This window comes from Oncorhynchus gorbuscha, linkage group LG15 (genome assembly GCF_021184085.1).
Source record: "Oncorhynchus gorbuscha isolate QuinsamMale2020 ecotype Even-year linkage group LG15, OgorEven_v1.0, whole genome shotgun sequence".
Lineage (NCBI taxonomy): Eukaryota > Metazoa > Chordata > Actinopteri > Salmoniformes > Salmonidae > Oncorhynchus > Oncorhynchus gorbuscha.
Window position 1 is genome coordinate 19,183,432 of NC_060187.1, and position 26,151 is coordinate 19,209,582.

The 26,151-nt window shown below is 48.3% G+C and overlaps 1 protein-coding gene across 1 annotated transcript in view; it reads right to left on the reverse strand.

Moving 5' to 3' along the window:
* LOC123996699 (1-phosphatidylinositol 4,5-bisphosphate phosphodiesterase gamma-1-like) overlaps positions 1-26,151 on the reverse strand; it is a 94,039-nt gene that overhangs the window by 48,520 nt on the left and 19,368 nt on the right. The window contains exons 2-5 of the mRNA XM_046300313.1: positions 14,991-15,140; positions 14,305-14,398; positions 13,432-13,479; positions 67-151 (exon numbers count right to left, since the gene is read on the reverse strand). Of these exons, the coding sequence (XP_046156269.1) occupies positions 67-151; positions 13,432-13,479; positions 14,305-14,398; positions 14,991-15,140 (377 nt within the window). The remainder of the gene's footprint in view (positions 1-66; positions 152-13,431; positions 13,480-14,304; positions 14,399-14,990; positions 15,141-26,151) is intronic.

Here is a 26,151-nt window from a genome sequence, read left to right on the forward strand (position 1 = left end):
GTATAGATCATCTCATTTAAAACTGTGGCAGCCTGTACATACCTGGGGATATCTATCATCTATTACCTGTAGCTTGTCTTTGAGGAAGCGCATGTTGGGGACTCTGTAGTTGATATGAGGTAACAGGGCCTTCACATCCTTTACTGTGATACTGGACAGGACAATATAATAAAGAAACAATAGATTTAACAGAGACAATAGAACATTACTGACTGGACAATAAAATGTTACATTTATTCATATCAGTTTGAATTGTCACTCTTCCATCAGGTCCAGTAACTCACGCAGTACCTATCTGAACCAGCAGGGGAGGTACGTTGACCAAAGGAAGGATTACAGTGTTATAGTTCTGTTAAGTTGTATTTCAGTCTGTTTTAGTTATGTTTCTAGCCATAGCAAGTGTAGAGTTTAGTTATGTTTCCAGTCAGGGCTAGAGTAGCGTTTAGTTATGTTTCCAGCCAGAGCTAGAGTAGAGTTTAGTATTGTTTCCAGCCATAGCTAGAGTGGAGGTTTATCATGTTTCCAGCTAGAGCTAGAGTAGAGTTTAGTAATGTTTCAAGACAGAGCTAGAGTAGAGGTTAGTTATGTTTCCAGCCAGAGCTAGAGAAGAGTTTAGTTATGGTTCCAGCCAGAGCTCGAGTAGTTTAGTAATGTTTCCTGCCAGAGCTAGAGTAGAGTTTAGTAATGTTTCCAGCCAGAGCTAGAGTAGAGTTTAGTTATGTTTCCAGCCAGAGCTAGAGTAGAGTTTAGTTATGTTTCCAGCCATAGCTAGAGTAGAGTTTAGTTATGTTTGCAGAAAGAGCTAGAGTAGAGTTTAGTAATGTTTCCAGCCAGAGCTAGAGTAGAGTTTAGTTATGTTTCCAGCCAGGGCTAGAGTAGAGATTAGTTATGTTTCCAGCCAGAGCTAGAGTAGAGTTTAGTTATGTTTCCAGCCAGAGCTAGAGTAGAGTTTAGTAATGTTTCCAGCCAGAGCTAGAGTAGAGTTTAGTTATGTTTCCAGCCAGAGCTAGAGTAGAGTTTAGTTATGTTTGCAGCCAGAGCTAGAGTAGAGTTTAGTCATGTTTCCAGCCAGAGCTAGAGTAGAGTTTAGTTATGTTTCCAGCCAGGGCTAGAGTAGAGATTAGTTATGTTTCCAGCCAGGGCTAGAGTAGAGATTAGTTATGTTTCCAGCCAGGGCTAGAGTAGAGATTAGTTATGTTTCCAGCCAGGGCTAGAGTAGAGATTAGTTGTGTTTCCAGCCAGAGCTAGAGTAGAGTTTAGTTATGTTTCAAGAGAGAGCTAGAGTAGAGTTTAGTAATGTTTCCAGCCAGAGCTAGAGTAAAGTTTAGTTATGTTTCAAGACAGAGCTAGAGTAGAGGTTAGTTATGTTTCCAGCCAGAGCTAGAGTAGAGTTTAGTAATGTTTCCAGTCAGGGCTAGAGTAGAGTTTAGTTATGTTTCAAGACAGAGCTAGAGTATAGTTTAGTTATGTTTCAAGACAGAGTTAGAGTAGAGTTTAGTTATGTTTCCAGCCAGAGCTTGAGTAGTTTAGTTATGTTTCAAGACAGAGCTAGAGTAGAGTTTAGTTATGGTTCCAGCCAGAGCTAGAGTAGAGTTTAGTAATGTTTCCAGCCAGAGCTAGAGTAGAGTTTAGTTATGGTTCCAGCCAGAGCTAGAGTAGAGTTTAGTTATGGTTCCAGCCAGAGCTAGAGTAGAGTTTAGTAATGTTTCAAGACAGAGCTAGAGTAGAGTTTAGTTATGTTTCCAGCCAGAGCTAGAGTAGAGTTTAGTTATGGTTCCAGCCAGAGCTAGAGTATAGTTTAGTTATGTTTCAAGACAGAGTTAGAGTAGAGTTTAGTTATGTTTCCAGCCAGAGCTTGAGTAGTTTAGTTATGTTTCAAGACAGAGCTAGATTAGAGTTTAGTTATGGTTCCAGCCACAGCTCGAGTATTTTAGTTATGTTTCAAGACAGAGCTAGAGTAGAGTTTAGTAATGTTTCCAGCCAGAGCTAGAGTAGAATTTAGTTATGGTTCCAGCCAGAGCTAGAGTAGAGTTTAGTAATGTTTCAAGACAGAGCTAGAGTAGAGGTTAGTTATGTTTCCAGCCAGAGCTAGAGTAGAGTTTAGTTATGTTTCCAGCCAGAGCTAGAGTAGAGTTTAGCTATGGTTCCAGCCAGAGCTAGAGTAGAGTTTAGTAATGTTTCAAGACAGAGCTAGAGTAGAGTTTAGTAATGTTTCCACCCAGAGCTAGAGTAGAGTTTAGTTATGTTTCCAGCCAGAGCTAGAGTAGAGTTTAGTTATGTTTCCAGCCATAGCTAGAGTAGAGTTTAGTTATGTTTGCAGAAAGAGCTAAAGTAGAGTTTAGTAATGTTTCCAGCCAGAGCTAGAGTAGAGTTTAGTTATGTTTCCAGCCAGGGCTAGAGTAGAGATTAGTTATGTTTCCAGCCAGAGCTAGAGTAGAGTTTAGTTATGTTTCCAGCCAGAGCTAGAGTAGAGTTTAGTAATGTTTCCAGCCAGAGCTAGAGTAGAGTTTAGTTATGTTTCCAGCCAGAGCTAGAGTAGAGTTTAGTAATGTTTCCAGCCAGAGCTAGAGTAGAGTTTAGTCATGTTTCCAGCCAGAGCTAGAATGGAGATTAGTTCTGTTTTATTTATGGAGTATCACCGTTAATTTAGAGACATAGCTCGAGTGAAGTTTAGTTATGGAATAACACAGTTCTGTTTAGTTCGTTTAGAACCAGAGCTACAGTAGTTTAGTTGTGGAGTATCACAGTTCTGTTTAGTTCGTTTAGAACCAGGGCTAGAGTAGTTTAGTTATGGAGTATCACAGTTCTGTTTAGTTCGTTTAGAACCAGAGCTATGGGCGAGTGGCAGCCGGAAAGCCTCCTGCTTGGTCTCAATGTTTGGACTCCACAGGGAGGGGCGGAGAGCAGGGGGGTGATCTCTCTCTCTCCCCGCTTCCACCGGACGGGCCAGAGAAGGGGAGCAGGGCTGGGTCTGGCTGGGTCGGGTACACACTGCATATCATACTCTCTCTCTCTGAGCCTCTCTTCATTATCTGTCTCTGTGTGTTTTTCTTTCTTTCTAACTATTTTCCCTTATATACAATATGTCTCTCCTCTCTCTAAACCTCTCTTCATCAATCCGTCTCTAGTTTCCCCTTTCTTTTGCTTTCACTCTCAGACAGTCTCTTTGTGTTATAGGACTCTCAGACAGTCTCTTTGTGTTATAGGACTCTCAGACAGTCTCTTTGTGTTATGGGACTCTCAGACAGTTTCTTTGTGTTATGGGACTCCCATACAATCTCTCTGTGTTATGGTACTTGCAGATAGTCTCTTTGTGTTATGGGACTCTCAGACAATCTCTTTGTGTTATGGGACTCTCAGACAGTCTCTTTATGGGACTCTCAGACAGTCTCTCTGTGTTATGGGACTCTCAGACAGTCTCTTTATGTTATGGGACTCTCAGACAGTCTCTCTGTGTTATGGGACTTGCAGATAGTCTCTTTGTGTTATGGGACTCTCAGACAATCTCTTTGTGTTATGGGACTCTCAGACAGTCTCTTTATGGGACTCTCAGGCAGTCTCTCTGTGTTATGGGACTCTCAGACAGTCTCTTTATGTTATGGGACTCTCAGACAGTCTCTCTGTGTTATGGGACTCTCAGACAGTCTCTTTGTGTTATGGGACTCTCAGACAGTCTCTTTGTGTTATGGGACTCTCAGACAGTCTCTCTGTGTTATGGGACTCTCAGACAGTCTCATTGTGTTATGGGACTCTCAGTCAGTCTCTTTGTGTTATGGGACTCTCAGACAGTCTCTCTGTGTTATGGGACTCTCAGACAGTCTCTTTATGTTATGGGACTCTCAGACAGTCTCTCTGTGTTATGGGACTCTCAGACAGTCTCTTTGTGTTATGGGACTCTTAGACAGTCTCTTTGTGTTATGGGACTCTCAGACAGTCTCTTTGTGTTATGGGACTCTCAGACAGTCTCTCTGTGTTATGGGACTCTCAGACAGTCTCTTTGTGTTATGGGACTCTCAGACAGTCTCTTTGTGTTATGGGACTCTCAGACAGTCTCTTTGTGTTATGGGACTCTCAGACAGTCTCTTTGTGTTATGGGACTCTCAGTCAGTCTCTTTGTGTTATGGGACTCTCAGTCAGTCTCTTTGTGTTATGGGACTCTCAGACAGTCTCTTTGTGTTATGGGACTCTCAGACAGTCTCTTTGTGTTATGGGACTCTCAGACAGTCTCTTTGTGTTATGGAACTCTCAGACAGTCTCTCTGTGTTATGGGACTCTCAGACAGTCTCTTTGTGTTATGGGACTCTCAGACAGTCTCTTTGTGTTATGGGACTCTCAGACAGTCTCTTTGTGTTATGGGACTCTCAGACAGTCTCTTTGTGTTATGGGACTCTCAGACAGTCTCTTTATGGGACTCTCAGACAGTCTCTTTGTGTTATGGGACTCTCAGACAGTCTCTTTGTGTTATGGGACTCTCAGACAGTATCTTTGTGTTATGGGACTCTCAGACAGTCTCTTTGTGTTATGGGACTCTCAGACAGTCTCTTTGTGTTATGGGACTCTCAGACAGTCTCTCTGTGTTATGGGACTCTCAGACAGTCTCTTTGTGTTATGGGACTCTCAGACAGTCTCTTTGTGTTATGGGACTCTCAGACAGTCTCTTTGTGTTATGGGACTCTCAGACAGTCTCTTTGTGTTATGGAACTCTCAGACAGTCTCTCTGTGTTATGGGACTCTCAGACAGTCTCTTTATGGGACTCTCAGACAGTCTCTTTGTGTTATGGGACTCTCAGACAGTCTCTTTATGGGACTCTCAGACAGTCTCTTTGTGTTATGGGACTCTCAGACAGTCTCTTTGTGTTATGGGACTCTCAGACAGTCTCTCTGTGTTATGGGACTCTCAGACAGTCTCTTTGTGTTATGGGACTCTCAGACAGTCTCTTTGTGTTATGGGACTCTCAGTCAGTCTCTTTGTGTTATGGGACTCTCAGTCAGTCTCTTTGTGTTATGGGACTCTCAGACAGTCTCTTTGTGTTATGGGACTCTCAGACAGTCTCTTTGTGTTATGGGACTCTCAGACAGTCTCTTTGTGTTATGGGACTCTCAGACAGTCTCTCTGTGTTATGGGACTCTCAGACAGTCTCTCTGTGTTATGGGACTCTCAGACAGTCTCCTTGCGTTATAGGATATCTCCATCCCTCTCACTCTGTCCTGCCCCTCCTGCAAGGTTGGGGCACATGGCCGATCATTTTGTTGATTAACTAGACGCAAGCTGCTATCCTCCAGCGTCTCAGAGTGTGTGTGTGTGTGTGTGTGTGTGTGTGTGTGTGTGTGTGTGTGTGTGTGTGTGTGTGTGTGTGTGTGTGTGTGTGTGTGTGTGTGTGTGTGTGTGTGTGTGTGTGTGTGTGTGTGTGTGTGTGTGTGTGTGTGTGTGTGTGTGTGTGTGTGTGTGTGTGTGTGTGCGTGTGTGAGGAGAGAGCAAGAAGAAGATGGAGGAGAGCAGACACATCCCTGAGAGAAGCTCTACCTGTCCTGGGGGATGTTGTTTTAGCTTGTCTGCTCTCTCTCTCTCTCTCTCTCTCTCTCTCTCTCTCTCTCTCTCTCTCTCTCTCTCTCTCTCTCTCCCCCCCCCAAACTTCTTTATCTCCTCTCTTTCTCGCTCTCTGTCAATGTCTTGGTCTTTCCCTATCTTCACCCATTCTTTCTCTGGCTAGCATGTATCCCTCCGTCTCTCTGTTCTGTTCATCCTCTGTTCAATCAACTCTCTTTTGTTTAACTCGTTATTTATCACCCCTCATTATTTTGCTCTGATTTGGAGCTCCTGTTTCTATTTCCATTGAGACAGGACGTTTCCCTCTCCCAACCCATCGCATCACTTCCTGTTCCTGTTCCTTATCAGGCGGTGGCAGACAGGCTGTTTGTGCTGGACCGCTTCCTCCCAAAGAGGTGGGAGCCACAGAACTGAGCTGGGGACTAGTGGGGATGTAAGGAGCTGGAGCTAAGGCTGGAGCTGGGGATAGAACTGGAGTTAGGGTTAGAGCTGGAGTTGGAGTTAGGGTTAGAGCTGGAGCTAAGGCTGGAGCTGGGGATAGAACTGGAGCTGGAGTTAGGGTTAGAACTGGAGTTGGAGTTAGGGTTAGATCTGGAGTTGGAGTTAGGGTTAGAGCTGGAACTAAGGCTGGAATTAGGGATAGAGCTGGAGCTAGGGATGGAATTAGGGTTAGAGCTGGAGCTAAGGCTGGAATTAGGGATAGAGCTGGAGCTAGGGATGGAATTAGGGTTAGAGCTGGAGCTAGGGATGGAAATAGGGTTAGAGCTGGAGCTAGGGATGGAATTAGGGTTAGAGCTGGAGCTAGGGATGGAATTAGGGTTAGAGCTGGAGCTAGGGCTGGAGTTAGGGTTAGAGCTAGAGCTAGGGCTGGAATTAGGGATAGAGCTGGAGCTAGGGATGGAATTAGGGTTAGAGCTGAAGTTGGAGTTAGGGTTAGAGCTGGAGCTAAGGCTGGAATTAGGGATAGAGCTGGAGCTAGGGATGGAATTAGGGTTAGAGCTGGAGCTAGGGATGGAATTAGGGTTAGAGCTGGAGCTAAGGCTGGAATTAGGGATAGAGCTGGAGCTAGGGATGGAATTAGGGTTACAGCTGGAGCTAGGGATGGAAATAGGGTTAGAGCTGGAGCTAGGGATGGAATTAGGGTTAGAGCTGGAGCTAGGGATGGAATTAGGGTTAGAGCTGGAGCTAGGGCTGGAGTTAGGGTTAGAGCTAGAGCTAGGGCTGGAATTAGGGTTAGAGCTGGAGCTAGGGCTGGAATTAGGGTTAGAGCTGGAGCTAGGGATGGAATTGGGGTTAGAGCTGGATCTAGGGATGGAATTAGGGTTAGAGCTGGAGCTAGGGATGGAATTAGGGTTAGAGCTGGAGCTAGGGATGGAATTAGGGTTAGAGCTGGAGCTAGGGCTGGAGTTAGGGTTAGAGCTAGAACTAGGGCTGGAATTAGGGTTAGAGCTGGAGCTAGGGCTGGAGTTAGGGTTAGAGCTGGAGCTAGGGCTGGACTTAGGGTTAGAGCTGGAGCTTGGGCTGGAATTAGGGTTAGAGCTGGAGCTAGGGATGGAATTAGGGTTAGAGCTGGAGCTAGGACTGGAATTAGGATTAGAGCTAGAGCTGGGGATGGAATTAGGGTTAGAGCTGGAGCTGGGGATGGAATTAGGGTTAGAGCTGGAGCTAGGGATGGAATTAGGATTAGAGCTAGAGCTAGGGATGGAATTACGATTAGAGCTGGAGTTAGGGCTGGAGTTAGGGTCAGAGCTGGAGCTGGGGATGGAGCTTATGTTAGAGCTGGAGCTATGGCTAGAATTAGGGTTAGAGCTGGAGCTAGGGATGGAATTAGGGTTAGAGCTGGAGCTAGGGCTGGAGCTAGAGTTAGAGCTGGGGATGAAGCTTGTGTTAGAGCTGGAACAAAGGCTGGGGTTAGGGTTAGAGCTGGAGCTAGGGCTGGAATTAAGGATCGAGCTGGAACTTGGGCTGGAGTTAGGGTTAGAGCTGGAGCTAGAATTAGGGATAGAGCTGGAGCTAGGGCTGGAGTTAGGGATAGAGCTGGAGCTAGGGCTGAAGTTAGGCAAATAACTGGAGCTAGGGCTGGAGTTAGGGTTAGAGCTGGAGCTAGGGCTGGAGTTAGGGTTAGAGCTGGATCTAGGGCTGGAATTAGGGATAGAGCTGGAGCTAGGACTGGAGTTAGTGTTTGAGCTGGAGCTAGGGCTGGAGTTAGGGTTAGAGCTGGAGCTAGGGCTGGAGTTAGGGTTAGAGCTGGATCTAGGGCTGGAATTAGGGATAGAGCTGGAGCTAGGACTGGAGTTAGTGTTTGAGCTGGAGCTAGGGCTGGAGTTAGGGTTAGATCTGAAGCTAGGGATGAAGTTAGGCATATAGCCGGAGCTAAGGCTGGAGTTGGGGTTATAGGTGGAGCTAGGGTTGGAGTTGGGATTATAGGTGGAGCTAGGGCTGGAGCTGGGGTTAGAGCTGGAGCTGGGGATGGTACTGGGTTGGAGCTAGGGTTAGAGCTGGAGCTAATGCTGGAGCTGGAGCTAGGGCTGGAGCTAGGGCTGGAGTTAGGGTTAGAGCTGGAGCTAGGGCTGGAGTTAATGTTAGAACTGGAGCTAGGGATGGAGCTGGGGTTAGAGTTGGAGCTAGGGCTGGAGTTAGGGTTAGAGCTGGACCTAGGGCTGGAGTTAGGATTAGAGCTGGAACTGGGGCTAGGGCTGGAGTTAGGGTTAGAGCTGAAGCTGGAGCTAGGGCTGGAGTTAGGGTTAGAGCTGAAGCTGGAGCTAGGGCTGGAGTTAGGGTTAGAGCTGAAGCTGGAGCTAGGGCTGGAGTTAGGCAAATAGCTGGAGCTAGGGCTGGAGTTGGGGTTATAGGTGGAGCTAGGGCTGGAGCTGGGGTTAGAGCTGGAGCTGGGGATGGTGCTGGGGTTGGAGCTGGAGCTAGGGTTAGAGCTGGGGTTAGAGCTGGAGCTAGAGCTGGAGCAAGGGCTGGAGTTAGGGCTGGAGCTAGGGCTGGAATTAGGGTTAGAGCTGAAGCTCGGGATGGAATTAGGGTTAGAGCTGGAGCTGGGGATGGAATTAGGGTTAGAGCTGGAGCTGGGGCTGGAATTAGGGTTAGAGCTGGAGCTAGGGATGGAATTAGGGTTAGAGCTGGAGCTGGGGATGGAATTAGGGTTAGAGCTGGTGCTAGGGATGGAATTAGGATTAGAGCTGGAGCTAGGGATGGAATTAAGATTAGAGCTGGAGTTAGGGCTGGAGTTAGGGTCAGAGCTGGAGCTGGGGCTGGAGCTTATGTTAGAGCTGGAGCTATGGCTAGAATTAGGGTTAGAACTGGAGCTAGGGATGGAGTTAGGGTCAGAGCTGGAGCTGGGGATGGAGCTTATGTTAGAGCTGGAGCTAGGGTTAGAGCTGGAGCTAATGCTGGAGCTGGAGCTAGGGATGGAGCTAGGGCTGGAGTTAAGGTTAGAGCTGGAGCTAGGGATGGAGCTGGGGTTAGAGTTGGAGCTAGGGCTGGAGTTAGGGTTAGAGCTGGACCTAGGGCTGGAGTTAGGATTAGAGCTAGGGCTGGAGTTAGGGTTAGAGCTGAAGCTGGAGCTAGGGCTGGAGTTAGGGTTAGAGCTGAAGCTGGAGCTAGGGCTGGAGTTAGGCAAATAGCTGGAGCTAGGGCTGGAGTTGGGGTTATAGGTGGAGCTAGGGCTGGAGTTGGGGTTATAGGTGGAGCTAGGGCTGGAGCTGGGGTTAGAGCTGGAGCTGGGGATGGTGCTGGGGTTGGAGCTGGAGCTAGGGTTAGAGCTGGGGTTAGAGCTGGAGCTAATGCTGGAGCTGGAGCTGGAGCTAGGGCTGGAGCTAGGGGTGGAGTTAGGGCTGGAGCTAGGGCTGGAGTTAGGGCTGGAGTTAAGGTTAGAGCTGGAGCTAGGGATGGAGCTGGGGTTAGAGTTGGAACTAGGGCTGGAATTAGGGATAGAGCTGAAGCTAGGGCTGGAGTTAGGGATAGAGCTGGAGCTAGGGCTGGAGTTGGGTTTATAGGTGGAGCTAGGGCTGGAGTTAGGGATAGAGCTGGAGCTAGGGCTGGAGTTAGGGTTAGAGCTGAAGCTAGGGCTGGAGATAGGGTTAGAGCTGGAGCTAGGGCTGGAGATAGGGTTAGAGCTGGAGCTAGGGCTGGAGCTAGGGCTGGAGTTAGGGCTGGAGCTAGGGCTGGAGTTAGGGCTGGAGTTAAGGTTAGAGCTGGAGCTAGGGATGGAGCTGGGGTTAGAGTTGGAACTAGGGCTTGAATTAGGGATAGAGCTGAAGCTAGGGCTGGAGTTAGGGTTAGAGCTGAAGCTAGGGCTGGAGATAGGGTTAGAGCTGGAGCTAGGGCTGGAGATAGGGTTAGCGCTGGAGCTAGGGCTGGAGTTAGAGTTAGAGCTGAAGCTAGGGCTGGAGATAGGATTAGAGCTGGAGACAAAATCAGATGTATCCTTAACATAAGAAGCGTGCTTCTGGGATAACGGATTCATAAAATAATCAATATATTCAGCAATTCGATACGATTCCGATCCACAGTCACTAATAATTGGGCAGGAGTTAGGGTTAGAGCTGGAGCTAGGGCTGGAGATAGGGTTAGAGCTGAAGCTAGGGCTGGAGTTAGGGTTAGAGCTGAAGCTAGGGCTGGAGTTAGGGTTAGAGCTGAAGCTAGGGCTGGAGATAGGGTTAGAGCTGGAGCTAAGGCTGGAGTTAGGGTTAGAGCTGAAGCTAGGGCTGGAGATAGGGTTAGAGCTGGAGCTAGGGCTGGAGTTAGGGTTAGAGCTGGAGCTAGGGATGGAATTAGGGTTAGAGCTGGAGCTGGGGATGGAATTAGGGTTAGAGCTGGTGCTAGGGATGGAATTAGGATTAGAGCTGGAGCTAGGGATGGAATTAGGATTAGAGCTGGAGTTAGGGCTGGAGTTAGGGTCAGAGCTGGAGCTGGGGCTGGAGCTTATGTTAGAGCTGGAGCTATGGCTAGAATTAGGGTTAGAGCTGGAGCTAGGGATGGAATTAGGATTAGAGTTGGAGCTAGGGATGGAATTAGGGTTAGAGCTGGAGCTAGGGCTGGAGTTAGGGTTAGAGCTAGAGCTAGAATTAGGGATAGAGCTGGAGCTAGGGCTGGAGTTAGGCAAATAACTGGAGCTAGGGCTGGAGTTAGGGTTAGAGCTGGAGTTATGGTTAGAGCTGGAGCTAGGGCTGGAGTTAGGGTTAGAGCTGGAGTTAGGGTTAGAGCTGGAGTTATGGTTAGAGCTGGAGTTAGGGTTAGAGCTGGAGTTAGGGTTTGAGCTGGAGTTAGGGTTAGAGCTGGTGCTAGGGCTGGACTAGGGTTATACCTGGAGCTAAGGCTGGAGTTAAGGTTTGAGCTGGATCTAGGGCTGGAGTTGGGTTAGAGCTGGAGCTAGGGCTGGACTCGGGTTAGAGCTGGAGCTAGGGCTGGAATTAGGGTTAGAGCTGGAGTTATGGTTAGAGCTGGAGCTAGGGCTGGAGTTAGGGTTAGAGCTGGAGTTAGGGTTAGAGCTGGAGTTAGGGTTAGAGCTGGAGTTAGGGTTAGAGCTGGAGCTAGAGCTGGAGTTAGGGTTAGAGCTGGAGTTATGGTTAGAACTGGAGTTAGGGTTAGAGCTGGAGTTAGGGTTAGAGCTGGTGCTGGAGCTAGGGCTGGAGCTAGGGCTGGAGTTAGGGCTGGAGCTAGGGCTGGAGTTAGGGCTGGAGTTAAGGTTAGAGCTGGAGCTAGGGATGGAGCTGGGGTTAGAGTTGGAACTAGGGCTGGAATTAGGGATAGAGCTGAAGCTAGGGCTGGAGTTAGGGATAGAGCTGGAGCTAGGGCTGGAGTTGGGTTTATAGGTGGAGCTAGGGCTGGAGTTAGGGATAGAGCTGGAGCTAGGGCTGGAGTTAGGGTTAGAGCTGAAGCTAGGGCTGGAGATAGGGTTAGAGCTGGAGCTAGGGCTGGAGATAGGGTTAGAGCTGGAGCTAGGGCTGGAGCTAGGGCTGGAGTTAGGGCTGGAGCTAGGGCTGGAGTTAGGGCTGGAGTTAAGGTTAGAGCTGGAGCTAGGGATGGAGCTGGGGTTAGAGTTGGAACTAGGGCTTGAATTAGGGATAGAGCTGAAGCTAGGGCTGGAGTTAGGGTTAGAGCTGAAGCTAGGGCTGGAGATAGGGTTAGAGCTGGAGCTAGGGCTGGAGATAGGGTTAGCGCTGGAGCTAGGGCTGGAGTTAGAGTTAGAGCTGAAGCTAGGGCTGGAGATAGGATTAGAGCTGGAGACAAAATCAGATGTATCCTTAACATAAGAAGCGTGCTTCTGGGATAACGGATTCATAAAATAATCAATATATTCAGCAATTCGATACGATTCCGATCCACAGTCACTAATAATTGGGCAGGAGTTAGGGTTAGAGCTGGAGCTAGGGCTGGAGTTAGGGTTAGAGCTGAAGCTAGGGCTGGAGTTAGGGTTAGAGCTGAAGGGCTGGAGTTAGGGTTAGAGCTGAAGCTTGGAGATAGGGTTAGAGCTGGAGCTAGGGCTGGAGTTAGGGTTAGAGCTGAAGCTAGGGCTGGAGATAGGGTTAGAGCTGGAGCTAGGGCTGGAGTTAGGGTTAGAGCTGGAGCTAGGGATGGAATTAGGGTTAGAGCTGGAGCTGGGGATGGAATTAGGGTTAGAGCTGGTGCTAGGGATGGAATTAGGATTAGAGCTGGAGCTAGGGATGGAATTAGGATTAGAGCTGGAGTTAGGGCTGGAGTTAGGGTCAGAGCTGGAGCTGGGGCTGGAGCTTATGTTAGAGCTGGAGCTATGGCTAGAATTAGGGTTAGAGCTGGAGCTAGGGATGGAATTAGGATTAGAGTTGGAGCTAGGGATGGAATTAGGGTTAGAGCTGGAGCTAGGGCTGGAGTTAGGGTTAGAGCTAGAGCTAGAATTAGGGATAGAGCTGGAGCTAGGGCTGGAGTTAGGCAAATAACTGGAGCTAGGGCTGGAGTTAGGGTTAGAGCTGGAGTTATGGTTAGAGCTGGAGCTAGGGCTGGAGTTAGGGTTAGAGCTGGAGTTAGGGTTAGAGCTGGAGTTATGGTTAGAGCTGGAGTTAGGGTTAGAGCTGGAGTTAGGGTTTGAGCTGGAGTTAGGGTTAGAGCTGGTGCTAGGGCTGGACTAGGGTTATACCTGGAGCTAAGGCTGGAGTTAAGGTTTGAGCTGGATCTAGGGCTGGAGTTGGGTTAGAGCTGGAGCTAGGGCTGGACTCGGGTTAGAGCTGGAGCTAGGGCTGGAATTAGGGTTAGAGCTGGAGTTATGGTTAGAGCTGGAGCTAGGGCTGGAGTTAGGGTTAGAGCTGGAGTTAGGGTTAGAGCTGGAGTTAGGGTTAGAGCTGGAGTTAGGGTTAGAGCTGGAGCTAGAGCTGGAGTTAGGGTTAGAGCTGGAGTTATGGTTAGAACTGGAGTTAGGGTTAGAGCTGGAGTTAGGGTTAGAGCTGGTGCTGGACTAGGGTTAGACCTGGAGCTAAGGCTGGAGTTAAGGTTAGAGCTGGAGCTAGGGATGGAGCTGGGGTTAGAGCTGGAGCTAGTGCTGGAGTTAGGATTAGAGCTGGTGCTAGGGATGGAGCTGGGGTTAGAGTTGGAGCTAGGGCTGGAGCTGGGGTTAGAGCTGGATCTAGGGTTGGGGTTAGAGCTGGGGATGGGGTTAGGGCTGGAACTAGGCCTGGAGCTAAACCTGGAGCTGGGGTCAGAGATGGGCCTGGAGCTTGGGATGGAGCTAGGACTGGAGCTGGGGAAGGGGTTGGGGTTGGGAGGGGTATTATTATTTTATAATGTTTGGTGTGGATTTCCCCCACTATTCCACCAGCTAGCAGAGTGACCATTGTGTGTTTATCCCAGGGTTCTGGTTGGGTGTAACAACAATGTTGATATAGTATTGACGTCTGACCCACCTTCCCTCACGATTCCTGTCCATCACCTCAAATTGTCTCCTCAGCCACCTGGAGGGAGGGAGGATATACAGTAATAGAGAGAAGAGAGATAGTTCAGTATGAGATGGAAAGACAAATGTTGACTGGCTGTGTTGAGCACAGCGGATTCTTTTAACATTGACTTAGTCTAACTTTAAATTGTGACTATATTTGTGAAAACATTAAATAGTAGTGTGACCCAAAGCCTACAACACAAAATAATTGAGACACTGTATGTCACTTCATTGACTGTGACCAAGTTGTTGACATTTGTAAACCAAATAGTCATAAAACGGATCATATGTACAATACTGAAGTTCCTCTCTCCCACAACAGCACTGTTGTTGAGTTTTCTTCCACAAACCATGGAATATAGGAACACTGCCCCACACATTTACCCAGAATAATTATTTTCAACCAACACAAATATTATTGCTCTCTCCAACCCCTGACCCCTCTCTCCTATGTGTGTTATAGTAGTAATGGATGATGCTACCGGGATATTAATACTACTACAAACAGGGGCCTGTTAAACACCACAGACACCTGATTCATACTGTCATAAAGGCACACACTCCTCTCCTCACATCTCTCTCTCTCACACACAAACACACTCCTCTACACACAAACACACACACTCCTCTCCCTCTCCCCCTCTCTCTCTCTTACTCACTCAGACACACACACACACACACACACACACACACACACACACACACACACACACACACACACACACACACACACACACACACACACACACACACACACACACACACACACACACACACACACACACACACACACACACACACACACACACACACACACACACACACACACACATATACGTACCGGTCTATCTGTTGTGGTGCTGAGGCTCTCTGAGTATCCATCATCAGCCAGTTGATTCCAGTGATCCACATATTGACCTCCTCCTCACTGAAGGCTGGAGAGAGACAGAGAGAGAAAGAGAGAGAGAGAGATAGGTGGGGTGGGGCAGAGGGAGAGAGACAGAGATAGAGAGGGGGAGAGAGGGAGAGAGACAGAGATAGAGAGGGGGAGAGGGAGGGAAACAGAGATAGAGAGGGGGGAAAAGAGGGAGAAAGGCAGACAGAGAAAGAGTGAGACAGGGACAGAGAGCGAGAGTGAGAGTGGGCATGGAGAAAATAAAATGGGGGTAGAATAGAAATGTTGACAAAATGCTAACGAAGTGCTGAGAATTGAGATTTATGCAGTGTAATGCTGGCACTACTTCCTTGTACAACAGGAGCTATTGTAGCATGGCATTATTACAAATATGGAAATATTATCTTCCAGCCAACGCCTTACCCTCCCAGAATATCACTAACAGATGCAATGGAGAACATTTGGAGAGCCATCGAGCAACAGAGAAAGCACACACACACACACACACACACACACACACACACACACACACACACACACACACACACACACACACACACACACACACACACACACACACACACACACACACACACACACACACACACACACACACACACACACACACTGACCGGCCACGCTGAGTGTTTTGAGGCGGAACTCCAGTCCGTAGAGGACGATGAAGCAGTGGGCGGAGTCTAATTTACGAGCCTCCTCTGGATAACGCTCAAAGTCCCGGGAACCTTTACCCAACCGCAGCTCCCTGATCTCCCTGATATCAACTAGAGAGAGAGAGGAAAACACTGTTAGTCAACACAAACATAGACAGACACACTGCACCCCAACTCCCTCCACGTTAAAATTGTTCAAAGCAAATCAATAATGATGTTATAACAGCTACACAATGGTAATGACAGCGGAGGGGGGCATTTTAAAATATTTGGAATGAATGGTAGATACACAGTCCCGCACACACAAACACTGGCCACACCCACAAGGAAAACAAATCTCATTGACTTAGCAGATGTCTTGAGCAAACTAAACACACAAACACAGCCAGCCAGATACTTGGTTGCACAGAGTTAGCACAAACACAGCCAGCCAGACACTTGGGTGCACAGAGTTAGCACAAACACAGCCAGCCAGATACTTGGGTGCACAGAGTTAGCACAAACACAGCCAGCCAGACACTTGGTTGCACAGAGTTAGCACAAACACAGCCAGCCAGACACTTGGGTGCACAGAGTTAGCACAAACACAGCCAGCCAGACACTTGGGTGCACAGAGTTAGCACAAACACAGCCAGCCAGACACTTGGGTGCACAGAGTTAGCACAAACACAGCCAGCCAGACACTTGGGTGCACAGAGTTAGCACAAACACAGCCAGCCAGACACTTGGGTGCACAGAGTTAGCACAAACACAGCCAGCCAGACACTTGGGTGCACAGAGTTAGCACAAACACAGCCAGCCAGACACTTGGGTGCACAGAGTTAGCACAAACACACTTGAACAGATTTATACACACACGGTCAAAATAGAAAGAGAGATTTTAAAGCTTCTTAATAAGAAACACACACACACGAACACACATACAGCAGGGTTGATAGAAAAGTCATAAAGCTGAATATTTCTCCTGAGATACGAATGTAAACACACCACACCTCACTATGGCTTCCAGAAAGAGAGAGAGAGTGAGTTAGAGAGCGAGCAACAGAAGGAAGGAAAAGGGGAGATAGAGAAGGCAGGAGGGGGAGAGAGAGAAAGAGAGCGATGGGGAGAGAAAACGAGAGTAAGAGAGGACAGAAGGGGAGAGAGAATAAAAAGAGATAGGGGAAAGAGAAAGAGAGGGGAGAGAGAAGAGAGAGGGCACGAGAGAGAAGGAGAGCGGTGGGGAGAGATAACGAGAGTAAGACAGGACAGAAGTGGTGAGAGAGGAGAGGGCACGTGAGAGAAGGAGAGCGGTGGGGAGAGATAATGAGAGTAAGAGAGGACAGAAGTGGAGAGAGAGGAGAGGGCACGTGAGAGAAGGAGAGCGGTGGGGAGAGATAATGAGAGTAAGAGAGGACAGAAGTGGAGAGAGAAGAGAGAGGGCACGAGAGAGAAGGAGAAAGACGTGGAGAAATAACAAGAGGAAAGAGGGTGTGTTAACCACATGGCACCCTATTCCCTATATAGTGCACTGGTCAAAAATGGTGCACTATATAGGGAATAGGGAAACATTTCTGACGCAACCAGGGAGAAGGAAAGAGAGACGAGAACAGTGAGAGGGAGAGAGAGAGAAGGATAGACTGGGAGAGACAAGGGTAGGGGAAGAGAGGGTGAAGGACAGAGAGAGAGAGAGAAGGATAGACAGGGAGAGATAAGGGTAGGGGAAGAGAGGGTGAAGGACAGAGAGAGAGAGAAGGATAGACAGGGAGAGATAAGGGTAGGGAAGAGAGGGTGAAGGACAGAGAGAGAGAGAGAGAAGGATAGACAGGGAGAGATAAAGGTAGGGGAAGAGAGGGTGAAGGACAGAGAGAGGGTGAAGGATAGACAGGGAGAGATAAGGGTAGGGGAAAAGAGGGTGAAGGACAGAAAGAGAGAGAAGGATAGACAGGGAGAGATAAGGGTAGGGGAAGAGAGGGTGAAGGACAGAGCGAGAGAAGGATAGACAGGGAGAGATAAGGGTAGGGGAAAAGAGGGTGAAGGACAGAAATAGAGAGAAGGATAGACAGGGAGAGATAAGGGTAGGGGAAGAGAGGGTGAAGGACAGAGCGAGAGAAGGATAGACGGGGAGAGATAAGGGTAGGGGAAGAGAGGGTGAAAGACAGAGAGAGGGTGAAGGATAGACAGGGAGAGATAAGGGTAGGGGAAGAGAGGGTGAAGGACAGAAAGAGAGAGAAGGATAGACAGGGAGAGATAAGGGTAGGGGAAGAGAGGGTGAAGGACAGAGAGAGAGAGAAGGATAGACAGGGAGAGATAAGGGTAGGGGAAGAGAGGGTGAAGGACAGAGAGAGAGAAGGATAGACAGGGAGAGATAAGGGTAGAGGAAGAGAGGGTGAAGGACAGAGAGAGAGAGAGAGAAGGATAGACAGGGAGAGATAAGGGTAGGGGAAGAGAGGGTGAAGGACAGAGAGAGAGAGAAGGATAGACAGGGAGAGACAAGGGTAGGGGAAGAGAGGGTGAAGCACAGAGAGAGAGAGAGAGAGAGAGAGAGAGAGAGAGAGAGAGAGAGAGAGAGAGAGAGAGAGAGAGGAAGGAAGGAAGGATAGACAGGGAGAGATAAGGGTAGGGGAAGAGAGGGTGAAGCACAGAGAGAGAGAAGGATAGACAGGGAGAGATAATTGTAGGGGAAGAGAGGGTGAAGGACAGAGAGAGAGAAGGATAGACAGGGAGAGATAATTGTAGGGGAAGAGAGGATGAAGGACAGAGAGGGAGAGAAGGATGGACGGGGAGAGATAAGGGTAGGGGAAGAGAGGGTGAAGGACAGAGAGAGAGAGAAGGATAGACAGGGAGAGATAAGGGTAGGGGAAGATAAGGTGAAGCACAGAGAGAGAGAGAAGGATAGACAGGGAGAGATAAGGGTAGGGGAAGAGAGGATGAAGGACAGAGAGAGAGAGAAGGATAGACGGGAGAGATAATTGTAGGGGAAGAGAGGGTGAAGGACAGAGAGAGAGAAGGATAGACAGGGAGAGATAATTGTAGGGGAAGAGAGGATGAAGGACAGAGAGGGAGAGAAGGATGGACGGGGAGAGATAAGGGTAGGGGAAGAGAGGGTGAAGGACAGAGAGAGAGAGAAGGATAGACAGGGAGAGATAAGGGTAGGGGAAGATAAGGTGAAGCACAGAGAGAGAGAGAAGGATAGACAGGGAGAGATATGGGTAGGGGAAGAGAGGGTGAAGCACAGAGAGAGAGAGAAGGATAGACAGGGAGAGATAAGGGTAGGGGAAGAGAGGGTGAAGGACAGAGAGAGAGAGGGATAGACAGGGAGAGATAAGGGTAGGGGAAGAGAGGGTGAAGGACAGAGAGAGAGAGAAGGATAGACAGGGAGAGATAAGGGTAGGGGAAGAGAGGGTGAAGGACAGAGAGAGAGAAGGATAGACGGGGAGAGATAAGGGTAGGGGAAGAGAGGGTGAAGGACAGAGGGAGGGTGAAGGATAGACAGGGAGAGATAAGGGTAGGGGAAGAGAGGGTGAAGGACAGAAAGAGAGAGAAGGATAGACAGGGAGAGATAAGGGTAGGGGAAGAGAGGGTGAAGGACAGAGAGAGAGAGAGAGAAGGATAGACAGGGAGAGATAAGGGTAGGGGAAGAGAGGGTGAAGGACAGAGAGAGAGAGAATGATAGACAGGGAGAGATAAGGGTAGGGGAAGAGAGGGTGAAGGACATAGAAAGAGAGAGAGAGAAGGATAGACAGGGAGAGATAAGGGTAGGGGAAGAGAGGGTGAAGCACAGAGAGAGAGAAGGATAGACAGGGAGAGATAATTGTAGGGGAAGAGAGGGTGAAGGACAGAGAGAGAGAAGGATAGACAGGGAGAGATAATTGTAGGGGAAGAGAGGATGAAGGACAGAGAGAGAGAGAAGGATAGACGGGGAGAGATAAGGGTAGGGGAAGAGAGGGTGAAGGACAGAGAGAGATAAGGATAGACAGGGAGAGATAATTGTAGGGGAAGAGAGGATGAAGGACAGAGAGAGAGAGAAGGATAGACGGGAGAGATAATTGTAGGGGAAGAGAGGATGAAGGACAGAGAGAGAGAGAAGGATAGACGGGGAGAGATAAGGGTAGGGGAAGAGAGGGTGAAGGACAGAGAGAGAGAGAAGGATAGACAGGGAGAGATAAGGGTAGGGGAAGAGTAGGTGAAGCACAGAGAGAGAGAGAGAGGAGGATAGACAGGGAGAGATATGGGTAGGGGAAGAGAGGGTGAAGCACAGAGAGAGAGAGAAGGATAGACAGGGAGAGATAAGGGTAGGGGAAGAGAGGGTGAAGGACAGAGAGAGAGAGAAGGATAGACAGGGAGAGATAAGGGTAGGGGAAGAGAGGGTGAAGGACAGAGAGAGAGAAAAGGATAGACAGGGAGAGATAAGGGTAAGGGAAGAGAGGGTGAAGGACAGAGAGAGAGAGAGAAGGATAGACGGGGAGAGATAAGGGTAGGGGAAGAGAGGGTGAAGGACAGAGAGAGAGAGAAGGATAGACAGGGAGAGATAAGGGTAGGGGAAGAGTAGGTGAAGTATAGAGAGAGAGAGAGAAGGATAGACAGGGAGAGATATGGGTAGGGGAAGAGAGGGTGAAGCACAGAGAGAGAGAGAAGGATAGACAGGGAGAGATAAGGGTAGGGGAAGAGAGGGTGAAGGACAGAGAGAGAGAAAAGGATAGACAGGGAGAGATAAGGGTAGGGGAAGAGAGGGTGAAGGACAGAGAGAGAGAGAAGCAACATGGAGGAGAGTTGTGTGCATGTGACGAAAGCATAGTTCCATAGTACCACACAAACACACACATCCATCTTTTGCTGCAGAGCAGGCCAACCACTGTTCTACAGAGCAGCAGGTGTAAGCATTCCCATACATCTAGTCTACAGTCTACAATATAGTCTACAGTCTACCATACAGTCTACAGCAGGGGTGTCAAAGTTTTATTTATTTATTTTTTTCACCTTTATTTAACCAGGTAAGCGAGTTGAGAACAAATTTTCATTTATAAACTGTGACTTGGTCAATATAAAGCAAAGCAGTGCGTCACAAACAACAACACAGAGTTACACATGGAATAAACAAACATACAGTCAATAATACAATAGAGAAAGTCTATATACAGTGTGTACAAATGACGTAGGATAACGGAGGCAATAAATAGGCCATAGTGGAAAAATAATTCCAATATAGCAATTAAACACTGGAGTGATAGATGTGCAGAAGATGAATGTGCAAGTAGAGATACTGGGGTGCAAAGGAGCAAAATAAATAAATAGCAGTATGGGGATGAGGTAGTTGGATGGGCTATTTACAGATGGGCTTTGTACAGGTGCAGTGATCTGTGAGCTGCTCTGACAGCTTGTGGTTAACATTAGTGAGGGATATATGAGTCTCCAGCTCCAGTGATGTTTGCACTGTTCGTTCCAGTCATTGGCAGCAGAGAACTGGAAGGAAAGGCAGCGAAATATACCTGCTGGAGTGCGTGCTACGGGTGAGTGCTGCTATGGTTACCGGTGAGCTGAGATAAGGCGGGGTTTTACCTAGCAAAGACTTATAGATGACCTGGAGCCAGTGGGTTTGACGACGAATATGAAGCGAGGGCCAGCCAACGAGAGCATAGAGGTCGCAGTGGTAGGTAGTATATGGTGCTTGGTGATAAAACGGATGGCACTGTGATAGACTGCATCCAATTTGCTGAGTAGAGTGTTGGAGGCTATTTTGTCAATGACATCACCGAAGTCAAGTACCGGTAGGATAGTCGATTTTAAGAGGGTATGTTTGGCAGCAAGAGTGAAGGATGCTTTGTTGCGAAATAGGACGCTGATTCTAGATTTAATTTTGGATTGGAGATGCTTAATGTGAGTCTGGAAGGAGAGTTTACAGTCTAACCAGACACATAGGTATTTGTAGTTATCCACATATTCTAAGTCAGAACCGTCCAGAGTAGTGATGTTGGACGGGCGGGCAAGTGCGGACAGCAATTGGTTGAAAAGCATGATTTTAGTTTTACTATACAACTATACAACCGTACAACTCTCCTCGGAAGGAGAGTTGTATGGCATTGAAGCTGGTCCGGAGGTTAGTTAACACAGTGTCCAAAGAAGGGCCAGAAGTATACAGAATGGTGTCGTCTGCGTAGAGGTGGATCAAAGAATCACCAGCAGCAAGAGCAACATCATTGATGTTTACAGACAAGAGAGTCGGCCCGAGAATTTAACCCCCATAGAGACTGCCAGAGGTCGGGACAATAGGCCCTACTATTTGACACACTGAACTCTGTCTGAGAAGTAATATAATATAATAATATATGCCATTTAGCAGACGCTTTTATCCAAAGCGACTTACAGTCATGTGTGCATACATTCTACGTATGGGTGGTCCCGGGGATCGAACCCACTATCCTGGCGTTACAAGCGCCATGCTCTACCAACTGAGCTACACAGGACCAGGCGAGGCAGTCATTTGAGAAACCAAGGCTGTTGAGTCTGCCGATAAGAAAGTAGGCCCAGACGGCATCCCCAGCCGCGCCCTCCGAGCATGCGCAGACCAGCTGGCCGGTGTGTTTACGGACATATTCAATCAATCCCTATACCAGTCTGCTGTTCCCACATGCTTCAAGAGGGCCACCATTGTTCCTGTTCCCAAGAAAGCTAAGGTAACTGAGCTAAACGACTACCGCCCCGTAGCACTCACTTCCGTCATCATGAAGTGCTTTGAGAGACTAGTCAAGGACCATATCACCTCCACCCTACCTGACACCCTAGACCCACTCCAATTTGCTTACCGCCCAAATAGGTCCACAGACGATGCAATCTCAACCACACTGCACACTGCCCTAACCCACCTGGACAAGAGGAATACCTATGTGAGAATGCTGTTCATCGACTACAGCTCGGCATTCAACACCATAGTACCCTCCAAGCTCGTCATCAAGCTCGAGACCCTGGGTCTCGACCCCGCCCTGTGCAACTGGGTACTGGACTTCCTGACGGGCCGCCCCCAGGTGGTGAGGGTAGGCAACAACATCTCCTCCCCGCTGATCCTCAACACGGGGGCCCCACAAGGGTGCGTTCTGAGCCCTCTCCTGTACTCCCTGTTCACCCACGACTGCGTGGCCACGCACGCCTCCAACTCAATCATCAAGTTTGCGGACGACACAACAGTGGTAGGCTTGATTACCAACAACGACGAGACGGCCTACAGGGAGGAGGTGAGGGCCCTTGGAGTGTGGTGTCAGGAAAATAACCTCACACTCAACGTCAACAAAACTAAGGAGATGATTGTGGACTTCAGGAAACAGCAGAGGGAACACCCCCTATCCACATCGATGGAACAGTAGTGGAGAGGGTAGCTAGTTTTAAGTTCCTCGGCATACACATCACAGACAAACTGAATTGGTCCACTCACACTGACAGCGTCGTGAAGAAGGCGCAGCAGCGCCTATTCAACCTCAGGAGGCTGAAGAAATTCGGCTTGTCACCAAAAGCACTCACAAACTTCTACAGATGCACAATCGAGAGCATCCTGGCGGGCTGTATCACCGCCTGGTACGGCAACTGCTCCGCCCTCAACCGTAAGGCTCTCCAGAGGGTAGTGAGGACTGCACAACGCATCACCGGGGGCAAACTACCTGCCCTCCAGGACACCTACACCACCCGTTGTTACAGGAAGGCCATAAAGATCATCAAGGACATCAACCACCCGAACCACTGCCTGTTCACCCCGCTATCATCCAGAAGGCGAGGTCAGTACAGGTGCATCAAAGCTGGGACCGAGAGACTGAAAAACAGCTTCTATCTCAAGGCCATCAGACTGTTAAATAGCCACCACTAACATTGAGTGGCTGCTGCCAACACACTGTCATTGACACTGACCCAACTCCAGCCATTTTAATAATGGGAATTGATGGGAAATGATGTAAATATATCACTAGCCACTTTAAACAATGCTACCTTATATAATGTTACTTACCCTACATTATTCATCTCATATGCATATGTATATACTGTACTCTACAACATCGACTGCATCCTTATGTAACACATGTATCACTAGCCACTTTAACTATGCCACTTTGTTTACTTTGTCTACACACTCATCTCATATGTATATACTGTACTCGATACCATCTACTGTATGCTGCTCTGTACCATCACTCATTCATATATCCTTATGTACATGTTCCTTATCCCCTTACACTGTGTATAAGACAGTAGTTTTGGAATTGTTAGTTAGATTACTTGTTGGTTATCACTGCATTGTCGGAACTAGAAGCACAAGCATTTCGCTACACTCGCATTAACATCTGCTAACCATGTGTATGTGACAAATAAAATTTGATTTGATTTGATTTGATTTGATTGACGGAGTCGAAAACCTTGGCCAGGTCGATGAATACAGCTGCACAGTATCGTCTCTTATCGATGGTGGTTATGATATTGTTTAGGACCTTGAGTGTGGCTGAGGTGCACCCATGACAAGCTCTGAAACCAGATCGCATAGCGGAGAAGGTACAATGGGATTCAAAATGATCGGTGATCTGTTTGTTAACTTGGCTTTCAAAGACCTTAGAAAGGCAGGGTAGGTTAGATATAGCTCTGTAGCAGTTTGGGTCTAGAGTGTCCCCCCCTTTGAAGAGGGGGATGATCGCAGCTGCTTTCCAATCTATGTGGAATGACTTTTCATGTGGTCTACAGTCTACCATTCAGTCTACAGCAGGGGTGTCCAACTCATTTTACCTCGGGGGCCGCATTTGGTCTTCAACGAGGTCCGGAGGGCCGCAATGAAAATTGGTTATATTCCTTGCCGTCATAATTTGCTAATAATAGTAATCCTCTATCCATCCTTTTTGCAATTCCCAATGCTCCCTGACTGTCGAGTAATTAGTAGCGAGCTGTACAGTCAAGAAACCTTATGAGAAAAGGTCAATTGACTGTGCACAGTGATTATTAGCGAGCTGGACAGTAAAAAAAAACGGTAAGAATATAGGTCCGTTACCTTTCTACAGTTTTGATTTGGTATTAGTCATTTAAAAGTATATCAAGTTTGTTTCCATATCATCATGTCTACAGTATAGTCTACACTCTACAGTATACTGAACAGTCTACAGTCCACAGTGTACCGTACAGTCTACCATACAGTCTACATTCTACCATACAGTCTACAGTCTGCCATGCAGTCTACAGTCTACCACAGGCCTTTCTAATCGACCTGGCCCGGGTATCCTGGAAGGACATTGACCTCATCCCGTCAGTTGAGGATGCATGGTCATTCTTTAAAAGTAACTTCCTCACCATTTTAGATAAGCATGCTCCGTTCAAAAAATGCAGAACCAAGAACAGATACAGCCCTTGGTTCACTCCAGACCTGACTGCCCTCGACCAGCACAAAAACATCCTGTGGCGGACTGCAATAGCATCGAATAGCCCCCGTGATATGCAACTGTTCAGGGAAGTCAGGAACCAATACACGCAGTCAGTCAGGAAACCTAAGGCCAGCTTCTTCAGGCAGAAGTTTGCATCCTGTAGCTCCAACTCCAAAAAGTTCTGGGACACTGTGAAGTCCATGGAGAACAAGAGCACCTCCTCCCAGCTGCCCACTGCACTGAGGCTAGGAAACATGGTCTCCACCGATAAATCCATGATTATCGAAAACTTCAATAAGCACTTCTCAACGGCTGGCCATGGCTTCCGCCTGGCTACTCCAACCTCGGCCAACAGCTCCGCCCCCCCCCCCCCCGTAGCTCCTCACCCAAGCCTCTCCAGGTTCTCCTTTACCCAAATCCAGATAGCAGATGTTCTGAAAGAGCTGCAAAACCTGGACCCGTACAAATCAGCTGGGCTTGACAATCTGGACCCGCTATTTCTGAAACTATCTGCCGCCATTGTCGCAACCCCTATTACCAGCCTGTTCAACCTCTCTTTCATATCGTCTGAGATCCCCAAGGATTGGGAAAGCTGCCACAGTCATCCCCCTCTTCAAAGGGGGAGACACCCTAGACCCAAACTGTTACAGACCTATATCCATCCTGCCCTGCCTATCTAAGGTCTTCGAAAGCCAAGTCAACAAACAGGTCACTGACCATCTCGAATCCCACCGTACCTTCTCCGCTGTGCAATCTGGTTTCCGAGCCGGTCACGGGTGCACCTCAGCCACACTCAAGGTACTAAACGATATCATAACCGCCATCGATAAAAGACAGTACTGTGCAGCCGTCTTCATCGACCTCGCCAAGGCTTTCGACTCTGTCAATCACCATATTCTTATCGGCAGACTCAACAGCCTCGGTTTTTCGGATGACTGCCTTGCCTGGTTCACCAAATACTTTGCAGACAGAGTTCAGTGTGTCAAATCGGAGGGCATGCTGTCCGGTCCTCTGGCAGTCTCTATGGGGGTGCCACAGGGTTCAATTCTCGGGCCGACTCTTTTCTCTGTATATATCAATGATGTTGCTCTTGCTGCGGGCGATTCCCTGATCCACCTCTACGCAGACGACACCATTCTATATACTTTCGGCCCGTCATTGGACACTGTGCTATCTAACCTCCAAACGAGCTTCAATGCCATACAGCACTCCTTCCGTGGCCTCCAACTGCTCTTAAACGCGAGTAAAACCAAATGCATGCTTTTCAACCGATCGCTGCCTGCACCCGCATGCCCGACTAGCATCACCACCCTGGATGGTTCCGACCTTGAATATGTGGACATCTATAAGTACCTAGGTGTCTGGCTAGACTGCAAACTCTCCTTCCAGACCCACATCAAACATCTCCAATCGAAAATCAAATCAAGAGTCGGCTTTCTATTCCGCAACAAAGCCTCCTTCACTCACGCTGCCAAGCTTACCCTAGTAAAACTGACTATCCTACCGATCCTCAACTTCGGCGATGTCATCTACAAAATGGCTTCCAACACTCTACTCAGCAAACTGGATGCAGTCTATCACAGTGCCATCCGTTTTGTCACTAAAGCACCTTATACCACCCACCACTGCGACTTGTATGCTCTAGTCGGCTGGCCCTCACTACATATTCGTCGCCAGACCCACTGGCTCCAGGTCATCTACAAGTCCATGCTAGGTAAAGCTCCGCCTTATCTCAGTTCACTGGTCACGATGGCAACACC